Genomic DNA, 22,256 nt, shown 5'->3' with positions numbered 1-22,256 from the left:
ACAGGCGATGTTTGTAGGGGCAGAGAAGGAGCCAGTAGAGATGGAGAGACTGAAGATGAAAGAAGGAATGATTGATTGGGCAGTCACCTAGAGGCAAGAGATATGATGAAGTGGAGAAGAGAGCCTTGGCAAGGAGGACCACTTCTTCTTAAGAGACTAAAGCAAAGGAAAAGAGACACAGAGGGATTAAAAACCAGAGAGATTACAGAGATGGTAATGGATGGGAGGCAAGATCACTTACTGGGATGGGAAGAGAAAAAAGTATTTAAAGAACGGGCTTAGTATAGTCACTACAGGGAGAACTACAGAGGTCCCATCAGGGAAGAATAAAAGGATCTCTACGAAACACAGAGGACCCAATGGAGATTACACAACGTAAAGCTGCAGCAGACCCACAGTGACTTCCTCGAGTAGTATTCAAGGGGAAGGCAGATGGTAGAGAGGACTGTGGGTTGCAAACCGACATTAGGGGGTCCAACAGTAGAGTAATATAGTACATAGTTAACCTGTTAGGTATAGATAGGATCAATAAGGTGAAGAGAGGAATGTAAGACCAGAAGAGAGGTGATGGACAAAAAGAAAAGGGAATTACAGTGGGACTACAGGCTGAAGTAAGGTTGAAGAATAAGCTTATGAAGAGGAAAGCAAATGAAGATGGAGGGATAGGGGACTGTGGTCTGAGGGGAATCTTCAGAGTTCAGGAACATGAAAATGGCACAGCCTGGGAAGGTGGTGAGCTCTAAAGTAGGATCACCTACATAGGTGGCTGAGGTGAAATAAAGATATAGGTCCTATAAACTGAATTAACCATTTGGACGCAGCAAATTTGAAAGATTCATGACTTCATCATTGCAATACAGACTACATCTTCCTCAGAGCTAAGCAGGCAAGCCACAAGTTGTGGTGTCAAATGAGGCACCTCCTAATAGGCTTCTCTGATACTAGACTGGTTCTCTAGCAGTCTTCTGGTAGAGCCTTTGAAAAGCTAAGGACTCCTCCATGCATCGACGAGGCACTGAACAGGATTGTACTGGAGGCAAAGGAACTAAAACACAGTAAATAGAATATTTTACTTTACCTTAAAATAGATAGACAGGATATTCTCAATGCGGAAGTTAAATGACTTGCCCTGTTCACATACCCTAGCAAGTATCTGAGCTACAACTTTTCCATAAAAGGAGTAAAATCCTTTTGAAAAAGTACTATCATTAGCTTTCTCAGTTAACTGTTAGGCAGTTAAAGGTAAAGCTCTCTTAAAGATTTCTGATCTTAGACAACATCACAGAATGTAATAAAGACAAATGAAATTTAATGTACTTTGAACTTGGGAATCTTAACTTCAGATGAAAATCTATTTTTATACAATGATAAATCAAGAAATAATCATTCACTTGAAATGGAGGACAATAAAGTCTGGTTATAAAAAATTGTTATGCCTTGCAGAGAATTGCCAATAGTTTGAAAGATACAATTTATTAAGTATTATTCCAAATTCACAATGTGTATAGTAACATTCTAAGAATTGATGGTGACTGCTGAGACTCAGTTTCCTCATCTATACAATAGGATGTAGCCAGTCCCAGGTACCTTACACCAAATTGTAATGAGAGCAATACTTTGAAAACCATAAAGTTCTAGATACATGTGAGCTATCATTATTATAAAAATAACTTACTAAAGTTAGTGTAAAAGGAATCTAATTCATCCTACTTTCCCTTCTTTAATGGGAAATTCCATACATCTGATCTAAATATCTAGTTCTCACGGTTTAAGAGAACCATTTATAATTTCACAGATTTCTCACATTATGAGAAACCTCTCATCTTCAGCTAAATTCTAAGAAAAAATAAACTTTTCACATCTCACATTTAAGCCTAACTTTAGACATCTGGTTCACCGTGAAATCCAAAAATGTAGTATCGCAGAATTTTTAAATTTTAAATAAACACATAAAGATCAGGTTACCTTCACTAAGTAACTTAGCTGTGTCCATGTCTTGAAAAGAAACGTCTTCATTCAGGTGAAGAGGGCATCGAAAATTAAACATCTTCAGGAGATAACTGATTCCGTCAATGAGGCACTGAAGGAAAGTAGAGAATTGTATAATATATGCAAAGTCACTAAAACTTTTTAGATATTAACTTTGGTTCATGCTCAAAGTCATCATGTCACTGCTCCAAACGTCCATGATATAACAGAAAAACAGCCATGGCAATTACTGAAAAAAAGTTAATACTTCTATCAACAAAAAGGCTACACCCAGCAAGATTGAATTCTGTTGAATCAACAAACTTTGTACATACTGACTTCCTGGATTTATGGCTAGGTCAGATCCTTTCCAGATAACTGTTTCTAAATATACATAACAATTAAATGAATATCAATGCCTTAGGCATCAAAGCAACAAGTACCCAGGAAACATGTTTGTTCACAATGCAAGATTTGACACAACACTTGGCATATTCCTTAAATAAGCAAAACCACACAATCCTAGGGCTGGAAAAGACAATGAGGTCCCCAAATAAAGTTCTTTCACTATCCTTCCCCCTCCACATATGACCAATCTAGTTGAAAAAACATTTACTCTGCATTCCATCAACCTCCATAAAAAAACAATGTAAATATTTAAATGTCAGAAAATTATTTTATTGCCAATCTAAATCTTGATTGTTGTAGTACAAGCCTGCTTCTTTTCTTCTGTTAGAACCAATAGATAGAACTGTAAAAATGGATAAAGCTTATTAACCAAATATGCTTTGGCCTGACCAAATACGGGCAAAAAGATTGATAAATTTAACTTAAAATTGAGAAAAAAGAAGTGTTCTTGAAAGCAACAATCAACATATCCATAATGACAGATACCTCTTTACCTTTTTAAACACATCTCTCTTTGCTGATTGCCATTCTTCCCTTGCTCTCACAGTATGGCAATACATATAGAGTAGGGCTCCTCTTCTCCAATAAAGGCATTCTAGTAGTTCTGTCCCAAGCATATCAGAGTGCTGAAAGCAAAACATTACTGAACGGAGAAATTTTAGTTTTCACACAGCTTACAAATTTAAAAAAAAATAATCAACTGAGTTATAAATCAACATTTCTAACTCATAAGATTAAATATGCAAAAATCCATTTTACACAATGGTAAAATAGGGAGTTCACTTTAAAGAAGAATTCCTCTTATTAAAATATTAAGAGTAAGTTTCCCTAGGATAGCTTTTTTTCCAAATTAATTTGCCAATGAAATACTTTGGGACCTGAAATATGTTGAGAGCCTATAAATGCTGATGCAAGAGGTCTGGGAGAATGCATTATCCCTGATCTAAAAGCAGGATCAGTAGAATTAGTTTAAAGAGTCTATTTCCATACATGCCCTTTCCCTATGAAATATTAATTGGGAAAATATCACTAGTATAAGCACTTTCTTATAGAACTGTTATTTACAAAGAACAGAACACCAACTGAGTGCAATGCAGTTAGAGAAACCTCCTTATGAATTTAAAATATACTTGTGTGTCATCAACTTTAGTCAACTTCTCAGGAATTCCTCTCTTCCCTAAAATATGGTGTATTACAATGGTATATTTATTCCAGTTCCACGAAATAAAGAAATGAACCAAACATGAAATGAGATATGTGATCCAAAAAACTTGAAGACAAAAAATTTTTTAACAAATTAAATCAAATTTAAAGGGAACTTGAGAGGCAGTATGGTTTAGTGGATAAAGCATCAGAATTGGCATCAGGAAGACTTGGGTTCAAATTCAGCCTCAGACAATAGCTATGTGACCTTGGACAAATCCCTCCACTACTCGAGGTATTTCCTCATCTATAAAATGAGGGTTGTCCTTGAGAACCTCTGAATTCCTTTTTAGCTCTACATGTATGACTTTCTAATGATCCTTTGAAAAATGAAGTCTTACTGTTTAAAAGAATCTATTATGAACAATCCTTTTGTGATGGGATTAGAACATCACCCCCAAACTTACAGTTTTATGAACTTGTTTTTTTAAAATATTTACTTTATTTAACATATTTAGTTTTCAGCATTGATTTTCACAAGAGATTGAATTACAAATTTTCTCCCCATTTCTACCCTCCCATCCACTCTAAGATGGCATATATTCTGGTTGCCCCGTTCCCCAGTCAGCCCTCCCATCTGTCACCCCACTCCCCTCCCATCGCCCTTTCCCTTCTTCTCTTGTAGGGCAAGATAAACTTCTACACCCCATTGCCTGTGTATCTTATTTCCTAGTTGCATGCAAAAACTTTTTTTGTTGTTGTTTTTGAATGTCTGTTTTTAAAACTTTGAGTTCCAAATTCTCTTTCCTCTTCCCTCCCCACCCACCCTCCCTAAGAAGGCAAGCAATTAAACATAGGCCACATGCGTATAATTAAGTAAAATCCTTCCACAATACTCAAGTTGTGAAAGATTAACTGTTTTTATCCTTCCTAACCTATCCCCCTTTACTGAATTTTCTCCCTTGACCCTGTCCCTTTTTGAAAGTGTTTCATTACCTCCTCGCCCTGTCTGCCCTCCCTTCTATCGTCCCCCCTTTTTTATCGTCTTCTTCCTTCTTTCCGGTGGGGTAAGAAACCCAATTGAGTGCATATGGTATTCCCTCCTCTGGTCAAATCTGATGAGAGCAAGATTTACTCATTCTTCCTCACCTACCCCCTCTTCCCTTCCTAGAGAACTGCTTTTTCTTGCCACTTTTACGTGAGATAATTTACCCCATTCTATCTCTCCCTTTCTCCCTCTCTCAATATATTTCCTCTTATCCCTTAATTTGATTTTATTTTTTTAGATACCATCCCTTCATATTCAACTCACCCTGTACCCTCTGTCTATATATATACACCTAAATATATACATACATATATATATATATATATATAGGCATACACATATATATATATGCATATTTCTTTCAGCTACTGTGATACTAAGGTCTCATGGATCATACACATCATCTTTCCATGTAGGCATGTAAACAAAACAGTTCAACTTTAGTAAGTCCCTTATGATTTCTCTTTCTTGTTTACATTTGCATGCTTCTCATGATTCTTGTGTTTGAAAGTCAAATTTTCTATTCAGCTCTGGTCTTTTCACTGAGAAAGCTTGAAAGTCCTCTATTTTATTGAAAATCCATATTTTGCCTTAGAGCATGACACTCAGTTTTGCTGGGTAGGTGATTCTTGGTTTTAATCCTAGTTCCATTGACCTCTGGAATATCGTATCGTATTCCAAGCCCTTTGATCCCTTAATGTGGAAGCTGCTAGATCCTGTGTTATCCTGATTGTTATTCCACAATACTCAAATTGTTTCTTTCTGGCTGCTTGCAGTATATTCTCCTTGACCTGGGAGCTCTGGAATTTGGTGACAATATTCCTAGGAGTTTTCTTTTTGGGATCTTTTTGAGGAGGCAATCTGTGGATTCTTTTAATTTCTATTTTACCCTCTGGCCCTAGAATATCAGGGCAATTCTCCTTGATAATTTCTTGAAAGATGATATCTAGGCTCTTTTTTTGATCATGGCTTTCAGGTAGTCCAATAATTTTTATTTATTTTTTTTGGAAGGGCAATGGGGTTAAGTGACTTGCCCAAGGTCACACAGCTAGTATATGTGTCAAGTGTTTGAAGCCGGATTTGAACTCAAGGTCCTCCTGACTCTAGGGCCAGTGCTCTACTCACTGCACCACCTAGCTGCCCCTGTCCAATAATTTTTAAATGATCTCTCCTGGATCTATTTTCCAGGTCAGTGGTTTTTCCAATGAGATATTTCACATTGTCTTCCACTTTTTCATTCCTTTGGTTCTGTTTTATAATATCTTGATTTCTCATCAAGTCACTAGCTTCCACTTGCTCCAATCTCATTTTTAAGGTAGTATTTTCTTCAGTGGTCTTTTGGACCTCCTTTTCCATTTGGCTTTCAAGACATTCTTCTCCTCATTGGCTTTTTGGAGCTCTTTTGCCATTTGAGTTAGTCTATTTTTTAAGGTGTTGGTTTTCTTCAATATTTTTTTCCATATTTTTTTGGGTCTCCTTTAGCAAGTTATTGACTTGTTTTTCTTGCATCCTTCTCATTTCTCGTCCCAATTTTTCCTCTACTTCTCTAACTTGCTTTTCCAAATCCTTTTTGAGCTCTTCCATGGCCTGAGACCAGTTCATGTTTTTCTTGGAGGCTTCTGACTTTGTTGACTTCTTCTGGCTGTATGTTTTGGTCTTCTTTGTCACCAAAGAAAGATTCCAAAGTCTGTGACTGAATCTGAGTGCGTTTTCGCTGCCTGGCCATGTTTCCAGCCAACTTACTTGACCCATGAGTTTTTTGGGGGGTATGACTGCTTGTAGAGCAAAGAGTACTTTGTTCCAAGCTTGAGGGGATGCGCCGTTGATTTCAGAGCTATTTCTATATAGTCAGCTCTGCCACCCCAGCACTCCTCCTTCCTCAAGAACCACCAACCCAGACCTGACACAAATCTTCAGCAGGCTCTGCACTGCTGCTCTGATCTGCCACTTAATTCCTCCCACCATGTGGGCCTGGGGCGGGAAGTAACTGCAGCTGTAGCTCTGTAGCTGCACCACCCCCGCTGCCCCTGGGGTGGTGGCTGAACCTCGAACTCTGTCCCCTGCAGCTTTTCCCACTAACCTTCTCTGTTGTCTTTGGTGTTTGTGGGTTGAGAAGTCTGGTAACTGCCACAGTTCATTGATTCAGGGCGCTAGGGCCTATTCTGCCCGGCTCCTGGTCTGGTTGGTCCTGCTGCCACCCATGCTGGGCTCCGCTCTCCTCCGCCCCCAGCTCCGAGCGATAGACCTCATCCAGCGACCATCCAGGCTGTCCTCGTCTGGATCCCTGCTTCCCTCTGCTATTCTGTGGGTTCTGCAGTTCTAGAATTTGTTCAGAGCTATTTTTTATAGGTTTTTGGAGGGACCTGGTGGGGAGCTCACGCAAGTCCCTGCTTTCTAGCTGCCATCTTGGCTCTGCCAAATTTAAGTTTTTATAACAGATGAATTTTGCTAAAGGTTTAAGAAAACCCTGACATTCCTATATCAGCTATAAAAAGGCATTCAAATAAAGTAGTATTGAAAAGGAAACCATTAATTAACATTCTTTGTGAGAAAATAATTTTGCAAAAAAGTGAATACTCATGTTTTTAAAAATTAAGACATTGTTCTAATGCATTTTTATTATATTAATATTCTAAAACATATGTGTAAAATATAAAAATAAGAAACTTGTATAATCAGTTTGCAACTTTCTTTTACTCTTTTTTTCTTAGCATTTTAGAGGTTTTTGTTTTTTTTTAATTTAACTTTAATTTTTTTTCCTGGTTAACAAACCTTTATTTTCTCTCCTCACTGCCACCCACCACCCAATAATAAAAATAAGTAAAAATAAAACTCCTATGTATTCAATAATATATATTCAAGTCAAACAAATTCGTACATTGGCCACGTCCAAAAATACATTCCTGACTTCATATTTTTAGTCCATCATGTCTCTGGTAGGAGATGGGCACAGTGCTCCAGCTTTGGTCCTCTGGAATCATGTTTTGTCACTGCACTGATAGAGTTCTAAAATCTTTCATGTTGTTTTTATCATTTAGTTGTCATCGTATAAACGGTTTTCCTAGTTCTGCTCACTTTGATCTCTACCAATTCACAGAAGTCTTCTAGGTGGCAACTAAGTGACACAGAGGACAAAGTTCTTGACCTGGAGTCAGGAAGACCCTGAGTTCAAGCCCTGCCTCAGACACTTTAGGGCTGTGTGACTGGGCAAGTCACTAATCCTCCCTAAATCTCAATTTCCTCATCTGTAAAATAAGGATATTAATAGCATGTACCTTTAAAGGTTATTATTAGAAATAAATGAGGTAATATGTAATATATGTATCCATTGAGGACCTTAAAGCAGAATCTAAATACTCTCCATATTATTATAGGGACACTATTCAGTTCTTCATATCTAATGGCTTAATAAACTTCAATTGCATTCATATATCATACTTTGTTTAGCCATCACCCATTAGGTGGTCACCCCCTTAGTTTCCAGTTTTTTGCTATTATTACAAAAAGAGTGGCTATAGATATTTTTTTACATATGGGTCCTTTTCCTCCTTTGATCTCTTTGAGGTATTGGCCTAGTAATGGTATTGCTGGGTTAAAGGGTATATACACTATAGTGACTCTTTGGGCAGTTTCAAATTTCTTTCAAAAATGGTTAGAGTGATTCACAATTCCATCAACAGTATATTAGTGTGTCTGTACATCCCCAGACCTTCCAGTATTTTCCATTCTCCTATTTTATCATCTTTGCCAATTTGATGGGTATGAGGTAAAATTTCAGAGTCCTTATAATGTTGATTTCTCAAATTATTAGTGATTTGGAGCATTTTTCATATAATTTTCCAATAGCCTGGATTTCTTCCTTTGAAAATTGCCTGTTCATATCCTTTAACCATTGAGCTATTAGGGAATGGCTCCTAGTCTTACAAATTTCAATCAGTTCTTTACATATCTTGGATAGGATATCTTTATCAGAACTTGCTACAAAGATTTTTTTCCCATTACTTGTTCCTCTTCCAACTTTAATTGTACTGGTTTTGTTTGTATAAAAGGGTTTTAATTTTATTTAATCAAAATCATCAATTTTATATTCTACGATCTTTTCTTTTTTAAAAAATTTATTTATTTAACATATTTAGTTTTCAGCATTGGTTTTCACAAGAGTTTGAATTACAAATTTTCTCCCCATTTCTACCCTCCCCCCCCCCACTCCAAGACGGCGTATATTCAGGTTGCCCTGTTCCCCAGTCAGCCCTCCCTTCTGTCACCCCACACCCCTCCCATCCCCTTTTCCCTTCCTTTCTTGTAGGGCAAGATAAATTTCTACGCCCCATTGCCTGTGTATCTTATTTTCTAGTTGCATGCAAAAAAAATTTTTTTTTTGTTTTTGAACATCTGTTTTTAAAAACTTTGGGTTCCAAATTCTACCCCCTCCTCCCTTCCCACCTACCCTCCCTAAGAAGTCAAGCAATTCAACATAGGCCACATGCGTATCATTATGGATAACCCTTCCACAATACTCATGTTGTGAAAGACTAACTATATTTTGCTCCTTCCCAACCCATCCCCCTTTATTGAATTTTCTCCCTTGACCCTGTCCCCTTTTGAAAGTGTTTCTTCTTGATTACCTCCACCCCCATCTGCCCTCCCCTCCATCATCCCCCCCTTTATCTTCTTCCCTCTTCTTTCCTGTGGGGTAAGATACCCAATTGGATATGTATGGTATTCCCTCCTCAGGCCAAATCTGATGAGAGCAAGATTCACTCATTCCCCCCTCACCTGCCCTCTCCCCTCCTCCCACAGAACTGCTTCCTCTTGCCACCTTTATGCGAGATAATCCACCCCATTCTATCTCTCCCTATCTCCCTCTCTCAATATGTTCCTCTCTCATCCCTTAATTTGATTTTATTTCTTTTAGATATCTTCATCTTCAAGTCACCCTGTGTCCGCTCTCTCTCTCTCTCTCTCTTTATATATATATATATATATATACACACACATATATACATACATACACATTCACTTATATATATATACACACACACATAGATATATACATACATACACATTCACTTATATATATATATATATACATAAACATATATACATATATGCATATTCCCTTCAGCTACCCTAATACTGAGGTCTCATGAATCATACACATCATCCTTCCATGTAGGAATGTAAACAAAACAGTTCAACTTCAGTAAGTCCCTTGCAATTTCTTTTTCTTGTTTTTTTCTTGATTACCTTTTCATGCTTCTCATGATTCTTGTGTTTGAAAGTCAAATTTTCTATTCAGTTCTGGTCTTTTCACTGAGAAAGCTTGAAAGTCCTCTATTTTATTAAAAATCCATATTTTGCCTTGGAGCATGATACTCAGTTTTGCTGGGTAGGTGATTCTTGGTTTTAATCCTAGCTCCATTGACCTCCGGAATTTTGTATTCCAAGCCCTTTGATCTCTTAATGTAGAAGCTGCCAGATCTTGAGTTATTCTGACTGGGTTTCCACAATATTCAAATTGTTTCTTTCTGGCTGCTTGCAGTATTTTCTCCTTGATCTGGGAGCTCTGGAATTTGGCAACAATATTCCTAGGAGATTTCTTTTTGGGATCTATTTGAGGAGGCGATCGATGGATTCTTTCAATTTCTATTTTGCCCTGTGGCTCTAGAATATCAGGGCAGTTCTCCTTGATAATTTCTTGAAAGATGATATCTATGCTCTATTTTCATCATGGCTTTCAGGTAGTCCAATAATTTTTAAATTATCTCTCCTGGATCTATTTTCCAGGTCAGTGGTTTTTCGAGTGAGATATTTCACATTGTCTTCCATTTTTTCATTCCTTTGGTTCTGTTTTATAATATCTTGATTTCTCATCAAGTCACTAGCTTCCACTTGCTCCAATCTAATTTTTAAAGCAGTATTTTCTTCAGTGGTCTTTTGGACCTCCTTTTCCATTTGGCTAATTCTGCCTTTCAAGGCGTTCTCCTCCTCATTGGCTTTTTGGAGCTCTTTTGACATTTGAGTTAGTCTATTTTTTTTAAGGTGTTGTTTTCTTCAGTGTATTTTTCAGTATTTTTTGGGGTCTCCTTTAGCAAGTCATTGACTTGTTTTTCATGGTTTTCTTGCATCCTTCTCATTTCTCTTCCCAATTTTTCTTCTACTTCTCTAACTTGCTTTTCCAAATCTTTTTTGAGCTCTTCCATGGCCTGGGACCAGTTCATGTTTTTCTTGGAGGTTTCTGTTGTAGGTTCTTTGACTTTGTTAACTTCTTCTGTCTGTGTGTTTTGGTCTTCTTTGTCACCAAAGAAAGAATCCAAAGTCTGAGACTGAATCTGGGTGCGTTTTCACTGTCTGGCCATATTCCCAACCAACTAACTTGACCCTTGAGTTTTTCAGCGGGGTATGACTGCTTGTAGACTAAAGAGTTCTGTGTTCCACATTTGGGGGGGAGGTGCCAGCTCTGCCACACCAGCACTGCTCCTTCCCCAAGAACCCCCAACACAGACTGGGCTGTGCACTCCTGCTCTGACCTGCCACTTAATTCCTCACACCAGTTGGGCCTGGGGCCAGAAGCAACAACAGATGTAGCCGCCCCACCTCCGCTGCCCCCGGGGCTGGGAGCCGAACCGCAAACTCTTTCCACTCCTGCAGCTTTTCCCACTGACCTTCTCCGCTGTCTTTGGTGTTTGTGGGTTGAGAAGTTTGGTAACTGCCGCAGCTCAGTGATTCAGGGCACTAGGGCCCGCTCCGCCGGGCTCCTGGTCTGGTTGGTCCTGCTGCTCACGCTGGGCTCTGCTCAGCTCCCAGCTCCCAGCTCCGTGTGGGATAGACCTCACCCAGAGACCATCCAGGCTGTCTTGGGCTGGAGCCCTGCTTCTCTCTGCTGTTTTGTGGGCTCTGCCATTCTAGAATTGGTTCAGAGCCATTTTTTATAGGTTTTTGGGGGAACTCGTCAGGGAGGTCACGCTGGTCCCTGCTTTCCAGCTGCCATCTTGGCTCCGCCCCATCTACAATCTTTTCTATTCTTTTTAGGGGGAGCAATGTACTTTTCCTACCTCTAGATAAGAAAAGTAGTTTCTTCCTTGTTCCTCTAATTTCCTTATATTAGCACGTTTTTGTCAAAGTCATGTATTGATGTGGACTTATCTTGGGGTGAAATATTGGTTTAGATCTAATTTTTTTCAAACTGATTTACAATTTTCCCAGTAATTTTTGTCAAATATTGAATTCTTACCCCAATAACCAGGTTCTAGGAGTTTATCCAACACTCTGCTACTCTGTTTTTGTATGTTACATACCTACTCTGCTCTGCTAACCAATCTCTCTAGATTTTAACTATTACCAAATCATTTTGATAAATATTGCTTTGCAGTATAATTTGAGGTTTGATATGGTCTTCCTGTTCAACCATTACTCAAGACAGGATACATATCATAGGGTAAGAATAATAAAATTGAAGGATTATCCATGTTCCAATATAATCCAGAGTAGTTCTATACTCACTTTTGGATGCAGATTACTTTCTTTAACTAAAACTTCTGGTTCAGAAAGAATAGTGATTAAGTCCTTTACTTTCTGTAAAGAAGTGTCTTCTGGAAAATCTTCATCTACCAGCTTATTCTCTTCAAAATATGTCATGTCCAATATAGCCTGGAAAAAAGGTGGGGGCGGGGAGGGGAGAGAGAAGGTATTTAAATAGGTGTTCAAACCCAAAGGGATGACTTTTACACAATATGAGTTGGTAACTGTTAAGGAGAAGACTTAAGCAAAGACAAATGGAGCTAAGGTACTAGGCAGAGAGCTAGTAAAGAAAAAACATGGAAATAATTTTCCCCTGACGCAGCTATGCAAGCTCCTTTTAACCTTCCTGAGAAATGAGCTTTACCCCATAAAAAGTTCAGTACAACAAACATTCTGTTCCTATTATGTATAAGTAGTGACTGCACTAGGAAAGATATGAACTCAAGTGGTCCCTACATCCATGGATATTTAGTTTATTGAAGAACAGGACCCATGTAAATATCAGCATTATAAAGTAATATCTGAAAGCTACCAGAGAGGTTTTTACTCTAAGCTCTTCATTTCAATATCTAACCTTTCCAGTGATGGGCTAGAGATGCCACTTCCCACCACCTTGTGGGTTCATCCACAACTCTAAACTTTATAAGAAGGTATTAAGAAATGAGTAAGTCCTGATACCAACCATGGAAGTAGAGGATCCAAAATCCAATACAGAGCCCTCTGGGAGTGAAGCTGATAACGATGAGGACTATGAAGAGTGGAAGCCAAAAAAACTGGTCAAAAGTTCCAAGAAGAGCGTGCAAGGGTGCTCCTGCAAAGGCTGCTGCAGAAACGAACAGTATGGGTGCAGGAAGCAGAAGGCAGGCTGCGGAGAAGCCTATAGCTGTGACCCTGCAAAGTGCAGGAACCAGCAAAAGCAAGTGGATACATCTAGCAGTACAGAAAATATGCAGGACTCTGAAGTCTCCTTCAAGCTGTAGGATCCCTCAGAAGTGACCCCAGGACTAAACTTCTTCAAGCCCATCTGTGCTACTCCCAATAGCAAGATCTTTCAAGAGATGTATGATGCAGGCCAGGTGCCATCAGTCACGAAGTTAAAGAATCAGACTCCTTCCCCTGCCCCTCTAGGGACTGGCCCAACAGCTCCCTTCCAGGAGAACAAGGCCCCCTGGGAGAAGAAGCAGCGAGTTCTCAGCAGCACCACTAGTTTCTTCTCTGGCTGAAATGAGGAGGCAGTGAGGAGGAGGCAGCCCTCTAAATTAGAGGCACCTGCTGCCCCAGACAAGCCTGGAAGGTGCTTCATGCTGCTTTAGAGGTTGCTGAGAGAGGAGGCTTTTAGTGACTGTTTTGGATTTCTGGTTATTTGTGGGGTAATAAAGAAGTTGTTCCCTTCTCCTCCACTTCCCCCCATCTTCCTTCTCTCCAAGTGCTACCTCAGTTGTGAGCTGGCTGCCTAGAACTGTCAAGCCCTGAGGCATTCCCCAAACACCGAAAAGTCCCTCCTCACACTTGTCGATCTGTCAGCTGAGAAGGTTCCCCTTTCCAGGATTTATTGGTGCCACCCGAATCAATGAAGTGTCTGCTTCATCCCAAGAAGGTGACTGGGATGAGGCCTTGTTGGCAGTCTTGACCTAAGGGTAAGTCTGGCTTACGTTAGAGGCATGGGTCCAGGTTCTACAATGAGACATGGACAGGTCCTGCCCTGCTGTTTTAGTAGGAATAGAGATCCTTGGTCTTTATGCTCTTGTTAATGACACTTTGTTAATATTGTGTGAATAAATAAACTTTGCAATCTTTAAAAAAAGAAATGAGTAAATGTCTATGTGTGCCTTTGCACATCAAGACTGATTAAGTTTCTTAGTTAATGGTTCTCTGCTTTTGGTTATGGTTCTCTCTCTAAAGAAATCTTTGAAAACTGTAATTCTGCATCCATTGATTATCTGTTGTAATCTCTTCCACCTCTGGTCTCACTTTTCATAGGATTCTAGACTTAGCACTGCATGGAACCTTAGAAGACTATGTAAGTCCAACCGGTCATATTAAAATCCAGGGTTCTTTCCTTTACACTCTCAGATCATTTTGATTTGGGTAGCATTAATTTTAATCTCTCTCCCCTCTTCTCTCTCTCCCTGTTTTTTTTTTCTTTCTTTTTTTCTATCACTGCCTCTCTCCTTTTCAGGAAAGGATCTGAATATAAGGAGAAATGTAAAGTTCTAAATTTTAGTCAAGATTTGGACAGTTCGGTCTTTAATGAAACATTTTATCTGTGATTATTTTACTTAAAAGAAAAATATTTTGAATTAAAACTGAAACAAATACTTATATTTAGATAATTACTGTATATCTTCCTGTTTACGCATACACAGGTGAGAACTGTCTCCACTTTCTCGTTACCCATTTATTCCTCAGTCCCTTGCAATCAAGCTTCCATTTCAGTGAAACTGCTACCAAAAGAAAACTGGTGACCTCTTAATTGCAAAACCAATGGCCTCTGCTGAAGCTTCACCCTCCTTGACCCTCATGTAGCTTTTGACCCCCATGACTATCCCCAAATCCTGGATACTATTTCTTCCCCTTGACTTCTATGGTCCTCATCTCAACGATCTAACTATTTCTTCTTGAACTCCCTTTACTGGTTCATTCTCTTCCACCTTTTCCCAAAATACAGGTGTTCCCCCAAGGCTCTGAGCTGGGCTCTCTTCTCTTCCTTTAAAAAAAATCAATATTCTTTTGACACAACAGTCGCTTCTCAACAAACACCATAAAACATCTTCCTTGAAGACAATTAAACAATCCTCCCACATAGCATGATAGCTACCTACATAGTATGTATCACTTTCCAACCATCAATAGAAGATATATTTACCTATGCCTCAAAACTTCCAAACTGAATGTTCCCTAACCCTATTTCTACTGTTGACACTGCCACCACTCTCTGAAGCTTAAAACCCAAGATATCTTGGGCATTCTTTACCTCACTACATCTGCACCTGTTAAGCCTTGTCAATTCTATCACCACAGCTCTCCCACCTGTACTCTTCTCTCTAACCACAAAACCACGACCCAGTTTTAGGTCCTCCCTCATACTTCTCATCTGGGCTCTTTCAAACATCTCCTAACTGATTTTGTTGCTTCCAGGTGTCATCCCGTAGCTTTAATCTTTCTTTACTACAGATGCCAAAATAATCTTCCTAACGCTAAAAATTCTAATATACGTCACTTTCTTGTTAAATTCATTCATTAGTTCTATTGCCTAAACTCTTTAGCCTAACATTTAAGGCTTTCTATTATCTGGTTTCAACCTACCTCTCCGGTCTTACTGCAGATTACTAACTTTCTAGCTAAATTGGAATACTACTGTTCATTGAATTTGTCAAGTTGTCTCCAGATTCTGGGCATTACTACTGGCTGCCAAATACATCACCTCACTTTCACCCTTTAGAATCCTGCCAGTTCCTCCAAAAAGGAGGGTTATTCCTTTAACTGAAAATGTCTTCTCCCTTGTCAAATTTTCTTGGAACAATTTGTCTGGATCTCTCCTTCCCTCTACTCACAAATATCACACCTTACTTTGCATTATATTTATTTGTGGACACATCACATCCTTTCAGTAGAATATAAACCCTTCGAGAGCAGAAAATAATTTTATTGTTCATCTCTGCTCTTGTAGTGCCAATCTCAGTACCTGACACTTTTAACAAATGATTGTTACTAAATAGTGAGGGGAGTTGAAACCATAACAGATGAGGATTAACTATCTTTAGACCAAAGCAGAGCATGGGATGTGACAGATATCTTAATATTAAAAAGCTGTCACAAAGAAAATAGATAAAAACCATCTGTGTAGTTCCAGAAATAGAAGCACTGAGTAGAAATTATGGGGAAACAAGCAAAGGCTGAATAACCACTTGTCAGTAATATCATAGAGGGTATTTCTGCATGAGAGAGATGGTTGGTTGGATAATCTCTAACCATCCTACTATGGTTTCCTTCTTTGTCAAAAAGACATGATTTTAAATAAAATCTTCAGTAAGTCAAGTCACTTCTCATGGGGTCTCAATTCCCTCATTTGTAAAATTAGGAGTTTGGTACTAGAAGACTGCTAAGGTCCCTTTCAACCCTAAATCCTATGGTCATAATATTTATTCATCTTTGAGGGGTTCTGATTCACATTCACAAATGAACTCCTGCAATTTAGGTATGCTGCCTCTGAGTAGCACACCACAAACACCTTGCCAAAGCAATGATACAGCATCTGTGGTGAGGGTCTAGATACAGTTTCTACTCAAATCCCCATAGATTCATAGCCCTGAATTTCCCACCCACTTTAAAAAATATAAAAGGGATTAAAATAGTCAAATTTACAAAAACACATTTTAACTAAAGATCAGTACAGATATTTTTTACAGACAAATCTTTTGCAGAAAAAAAACTCCTTTGATACAATGTGTCTTCCCTTTCTGCTCTTGTCTTACTTCTTTGGTATCTTATTCTAACCCTAAACTTATATACAAACCAATTAGAATGCTCCATGGTAAGCAACTCTAAAACTTAAAATGTTATAAAAAGTTTCTGGGTCATTTGCTCTCTATTCTAGGTATGGACACGTGGCTTTAGTAGAATTCTAGGATACCTTCCACAGTCTGATTTTAAGGTAATCTGCTTATGTATCTCCCTTTCTTGACATAAGGTTAAAAAAAAAAACAAAAAACTTCTTACTTTGTGAAGAGGTGTAGCATAATACAGCTGAACAACGGCTTCTAGCATTTGCTTACAATGTGCCCTTGGTCAAATTACTTAAGCACTAAATGTTCATTTCCTCATTTGTAAAGGTAAGCAGGTCAGGTTAGATGGTAACAGCTGGCACACCTTACATGTTAATCTCTTGCAAACATCTCATTTGATCCTCACAACCCAGGTAGGTAGGCAGGTGAAGTATTGTTTTACGAATAAAAACAAATCAATTTTGGGTGGGAACAGTGCCAACAACCTTCCATCTCAGTGCCTCTCTGGCCCTCCTCCTCTATGCCTGAAATGCACTTCCTCCACATCTCTTCCTCACAGAATCCTTTTCTTCCTTCCCTTACACATTTCCTACATTAAGCCTTTCCTGATCTCCTTAACAGCCAGTGCCTTCCCTTTCAAACTTTATTAAATAAACTTTGTATTTCTTCTCTTTTTATTTATTCTCTATATGCTTGTAAATGTCTTTGTTGCCTCCTCAAAGTGAACATAAGCCCCCTGCAAGTAGGGAAGTTTCATTTACTGCTAGGCATTCTCCATCCCCCGTTCCCATTTCCTATTCCCCGTTACCCGTTACCCATTCCCCGATCCCCCTCCCCCCCTCCCCTAGCACCTAGCCCAATGTCTGGCACTTAATTAGGTGATAATTAATGATTGCTGACTGGCTGATTGATAGGAAAAGGCCTCAGGTAGGAGGTGATATTTGAGCAGAGACTTGAATAGAGGTAGAAATGAGGAAGAACATTCCAGTAACAGGGGCAAAGTGTGAGATGGAATGGAATATACAAGGAACAGCAAATAGGGGCCACTTTAGCTTGTGTGAGGTAGTGAGAGAATAAAGTGTGATGGCTTCACAGGGAATATGTATATATATATGTATTTATATCTAAAATGTTTGAGAATCAATATTTAGAGAAAAGGGAAATGGGATAAATTTGAGTCTGTGGAAATCTGATTATTTAGCCTTTAGGAATGTCTTTCTCCCTCTCCTTCTTTAGATTTATAGATGTTACCTCAGCTGTGAGTGGAATACAAGATTGTGAAAGCTTCCCTATGAATAACTCAGGCAAGGCAATATTCAAATAGAGATAGCACAAATTTAGTTAGGATGTGAACCTCACCAGGCCTGAGTTTTGTTTTCCTGTAAATCATATGATTTTGGGGGAAACCAGATGATATTCCCCTCTCCCCTTCCCCAGCCTACTTACAAACTGCCCTCTTAGCATTAAAGTTTCCCTATAAGGTAGTTCTGTAGTTTCTGTGCTTGTATTGGGTAAAAACTTATTCCTGGTTAGATTGTGAAGCCACTTGTTTCCACAAATGGGGACAGGGGTCCAGCCTCTGGGGTGCCATTTCTTAGAATTGTTTGTACAAGAGTATATATCTCCCTGCTTGCCTTCCGCTTCTCACTGCTCTCTCTGCCCTGGTAGTGAGAGATGCCCAATTCTCGTGAGATTTGATCAACAAACCTTGTTTTTTTTTTTTTCCCTGCCTTGAGAAACTGAGACACCTCTGTTTTTTTTACTTGAGTCAGTGGTCTTTTGACCCACACAAGCTGGAAGAAAAATTATGGGAGGAAATTAATATATCTACGACATTAAATTGGAGCCAAAATGTGAAAGGCTTTAAATGCCAGAGGACTTTGTATATTATTGGAGAGATACTAAAGCTTCTTCAAGAAGGAAGCAAGAGTGGGGTTGGGGGGGGGGGTGGAGCCAAGATGGTGCTGTGAAAAGAAGGAACTACCAGAGCTCTATAACAAATTCTGTCGGATACATCTAAAAAAGTAAATCTGAGCAGATATGAGAGAGTTGGAAGCCACTAGTAGACTAAGAGTGGCAGGAGCGCCAGGCACGCCCAAGGGTACCAGAGCAAACCAACCAGGAACAGTAGAGGAATCCAGCCAGCACGCAGGTCTGGGAGAGCGTTGGGTGAGCCAAAAGCCAGAGTAGGAACAGGCCCAGGGCAGAAGTACTGGCTATGGCCGCTATTGAGCCCTAGGCCTCTCTGCCCAGGATCAGAGTCTGTTGGAGTGGCCACAGGAGCAGCAAGCCTGGAGGCCTCCAACCCACAATCTAAAGGTTTGAAACTCACCTTCTTGAACTTCTGGAAGCCATGATGTCCAGGTAAAATGGCTCTCATCCCTCCCTTGAACAAACCCAGAAAATACTACTTCAGGAGAAACAGAGGAGCCAGAAGTGGGGCTTCAGTAGCGAGAGAAGTTGGGGAGAGGGCCCTTCCTGTGGTGGCAGAAGGAGACTAGTACAGGAAGAGAGGTGTCCCAGCAGCCCTCACCTCAGTAGAACAACAAGAGTAACTGAGCCCTAGGTGGTGGAACTAACTAACGTCAATGCCAGGACACCAGACATGGCTTTGCAGAGCCAGGGGAAGTGGCAGACACCAGCACAGACAACAGCTGAGACCACCCATGCTGTAGAATAGTCTTGTGGAAGAGGAGACTCGCAGGAGCCAGACCACCCCTCCCTCACACCTCACAAAAACCAGAGGCCATAGCACATAAAGCCAGTGAGCAGGCCCACAGATTCCAACACAAGAAACTGGGGACAGAGCCACATGAACACCAGAAACAGAGATCCACTTTAGAAGCCAGGAGGGAAAAAAAAAACATGAAAAAACACACTAATAAGCCAAAGATGACTGATTCGTATTATGTAAGACAGGGAAAATCAAAATACCAATTTAGAAGAGGACAGCATGGATACTATACCCACATCTGAAACCTCAAAAGGGAAAGTGAACTGGTCTCCAGACCAAAAAGCATTCCTGGAAGAACTCAAGGAGGACTTTAAAAACCAAATTAGGGAGGTAAAAGAAAATGGCAAAAATGGAAAAAAAAATCACTGATGAAAACAAATCTTTAAAAAATAAAATCTTTAAAATCTTTAAAAAGTAAAACTGGCAAAATGGTTAATGAGAATCAGAATATAAATGGAGAAAATGTCTCATTGAAAAGTAAAATCAACCAAATGGAAAAGGAGATAGAGAAGCTAAAGGAAGAAAACAATACATTAAAAATTAGAATTGGGCAAGTAGAAGCCAATGACTTTATGAGACATCAAGAATCAGTCAAACAAAATCTAAAGAATGAAAAAATAGAAGAAAATGTGAAATATCTGACTGGAAAATTGATCCAGGAGTGACAATCTAAGAATTATTGGTCTACCTGAAAACCATGATGAAAAAAAGAGCCTGAACAGTATCTTCCAAGAAATCCTTAAGGAAAATAGCTCTGAGGTCCAAGAACCAGAGGGCAAAACTGTCATCAAAAGAATCCACCCATCACCCCCTAAAAAAGATCCCAAATTGAAAAGTCCAAGAAATATTATGCCCAAATTTTAGAACTACCAGGTGAGGGGGAAAATACTGCAAGCAGCTAGAAAGAAACAATTCAAATATCATGGAACTACAGTAAGGATCATGTAGGATCTTTCACCTTCTACATTAAATGACAAGAGAAACTGGAATATGATATTCTAAAAGGCAAAAAAGCTTAGACTACAACGAAGGATCAACTACCCGGCAAAATTGAGCATAATTTTTCAGGCAAGGAGATGGACATTCAACGAAATAAGGGAATTCCAGACCTTCCTGATGAAAAGGCCAGAACTCAACGGAAAATGTGGTCTTCAAATACAAAACTCAAGAAAGACATAAAAAGGTAAACAAGGGGGGAAGTGGAGGGAGGGGAGACCCTAGTTAATAAGGCTAATTAGTTACATCCTTATATAGGATTATTTTGTTTTATATATGTTTTACATATGTCAATCTTGGGAATAGTACAGTTATTATGACATCTGAAAGGGATATTCATAGACTGTGGGTGTCAGTATAAAATAACTAATATAATGATAAAAATATAATTAAGAGATACAAAGGGATGTTTCTGGGAGAAGAGGTAAGGAGGTAGTAGAAAAGGGTAAATTACATGACACGAAGAGGCACAAAAACATATTATAGTAGGGGGAAAGAAGGGAGAGAAGAGCAATACTTGAGCTTTACTCTCATTGTATTTCATTCAAGAAGGGAATAACATACCCTGATAAGTATAGAAATCTAACTCATCCTACAGGCAGTAGGAAGGGAAAGGAGAAAGAAAACGGAGGGGGGTGGTCAGAAGGGAGGGAAGAAATAGCAAGGGGAAAAAGGTCAGATAAGGGCAGGGAATCAAGAGGGAGGCTAAACTGAGGAGGGCAGCGTTCAAAAGCAAATCTCTGTTGAGGAATGGAAGGGAGAAGGGAAAAATAAAAGCATAAACAGGGAGGAAATAGGATGGAGAAAAAGACACAGATAGTATTCATAACTGTAAATGTGAATGGGATGAACTCTCCCATAAAATGGAAGAGGATAGCAGAATGAATTAAAAACCATAATCCTACAATATGCTGTTTACAAGAAACACATTTGAAACAGGGGGATACACACAGGGTAAAGGTAAAAGGCTGGAGTAGAATATATTGCGCTTCAGCTAAAGTAAAAAAAAACAGGGGTAGCAATCCTAATCTCAGACAAAGCAAAAGCAAAGATAGATCTAATTAAAAAAGATGAGGAAAAACACTATATCCTGGTAAAAGGCACCATAAACAATGAAGCAATATCATTATTTAACATATATGCACCAAGTGGTAGAGCGTGCAAATTCTTAGAGGAGAGGTTAAGGGAGTTACAGGAAGAAATAGACAGCAAAACTATAATAATAGGGGACCTTAACCTCCCCCTCTTTGAACTAGATAAATGTAACCAAGAAATAAAAAAGAAAGAAGTTAAGGAGGTGTATAGAATTTTAGAAAAGGCATATATGATAGACCTCTGGAGAAAACTGAATGGGGAGAAGAAGGAATATACTTTCTTCTCAGTGGTACATGGCACATACTCAAAAACTGACCATGTACTAGGGCATGAAAACCTCACAATCCAGTGCAGAAAGGCAGAAGTCCTTTTCAAAGGACCAGTAAAAGTATCCTTTTCAGATCGTGAGGCAATAAAAATTATTTGTAATAAAGGACCATGGAAAAATAAACTAAAAATTAATTGGAAACTAAATAATCTAATTCTCAAGAATGAGTGGGCCAAAGAACAAATCAGAGAAACAATTAATAACTTCATTCAAGAGAATGACAATAATGAGACAACATACCAAAACTTATGGGATGCAGCAAAAGCAGTTCTTAGGGGAAGTTGTATATCTCTAAATGCTTACATGAATAAAAGAGAGAAAAAGGCGATCAATGAATTGGGCATGCAAATGAAAAAGCTAGAAAAAGAACAAATTGGGGTAGCTAGATGGCGCAGTGAGTACAGCACCAGCCCTGGAGTCAGGAAGACCTGAGTGCAAATCTGGCCTCAGACACTTAACACACTTACCAGCTACGTGACCTTGGGCAAGTTGCTTAACCCCAATTGCCCT

General features: G+C 39.1%; 1 protein-coding gene across 1 annotated transcript in view; it reads right to left on the bottom strand.

The window, feature by feature from the left end:
• The window catches only part of C1H5orf51 (chromosome 1 C5orf51 homolog), a 34,186-nt gene that overhangs the window by 5,306 nt on the left and 6,624 nt on the right, over positions 1–22,256 (bottom strand). The window contains exons 3-5 of the mRNA XM_036741219.1: positions 12,071–12,217; positions 2,871–3,002; positions 1,966–2,080 (exon numbers count right to left, since the gene is read on the bottom strand). Coding sequence (XP_036597114.1) covers positions 1,966–2,080; positions 2,871–3,002; positions 12,071–12,217 — 394 coding nt within the window. The remainder of the gene's footprint in view (positions 1–1,965; positions 2,081–2,870; positions 3,003–12,070; positions 12,218–22,256) is intronic.

This window comes from Trichosurus vulpecula, chromosome 1 (genome assembly GCF_011100635.1).
Source record: "Trichosurus vulpecula isolate mTriVul1 chromosome 1, mTriVul1.pri, whole genome shotgun sequence".
NCBI lineage: Eukaryota > Metazoa > Chordata > Mammalia > Diprotodontia > Phalangeridae > Trichosurus > Trichosurus vulpecula.
Note: the sequence above shows the minus strand (reverse complement) of the source record. Positions and strands in the feature narration are given on the sequence as shown.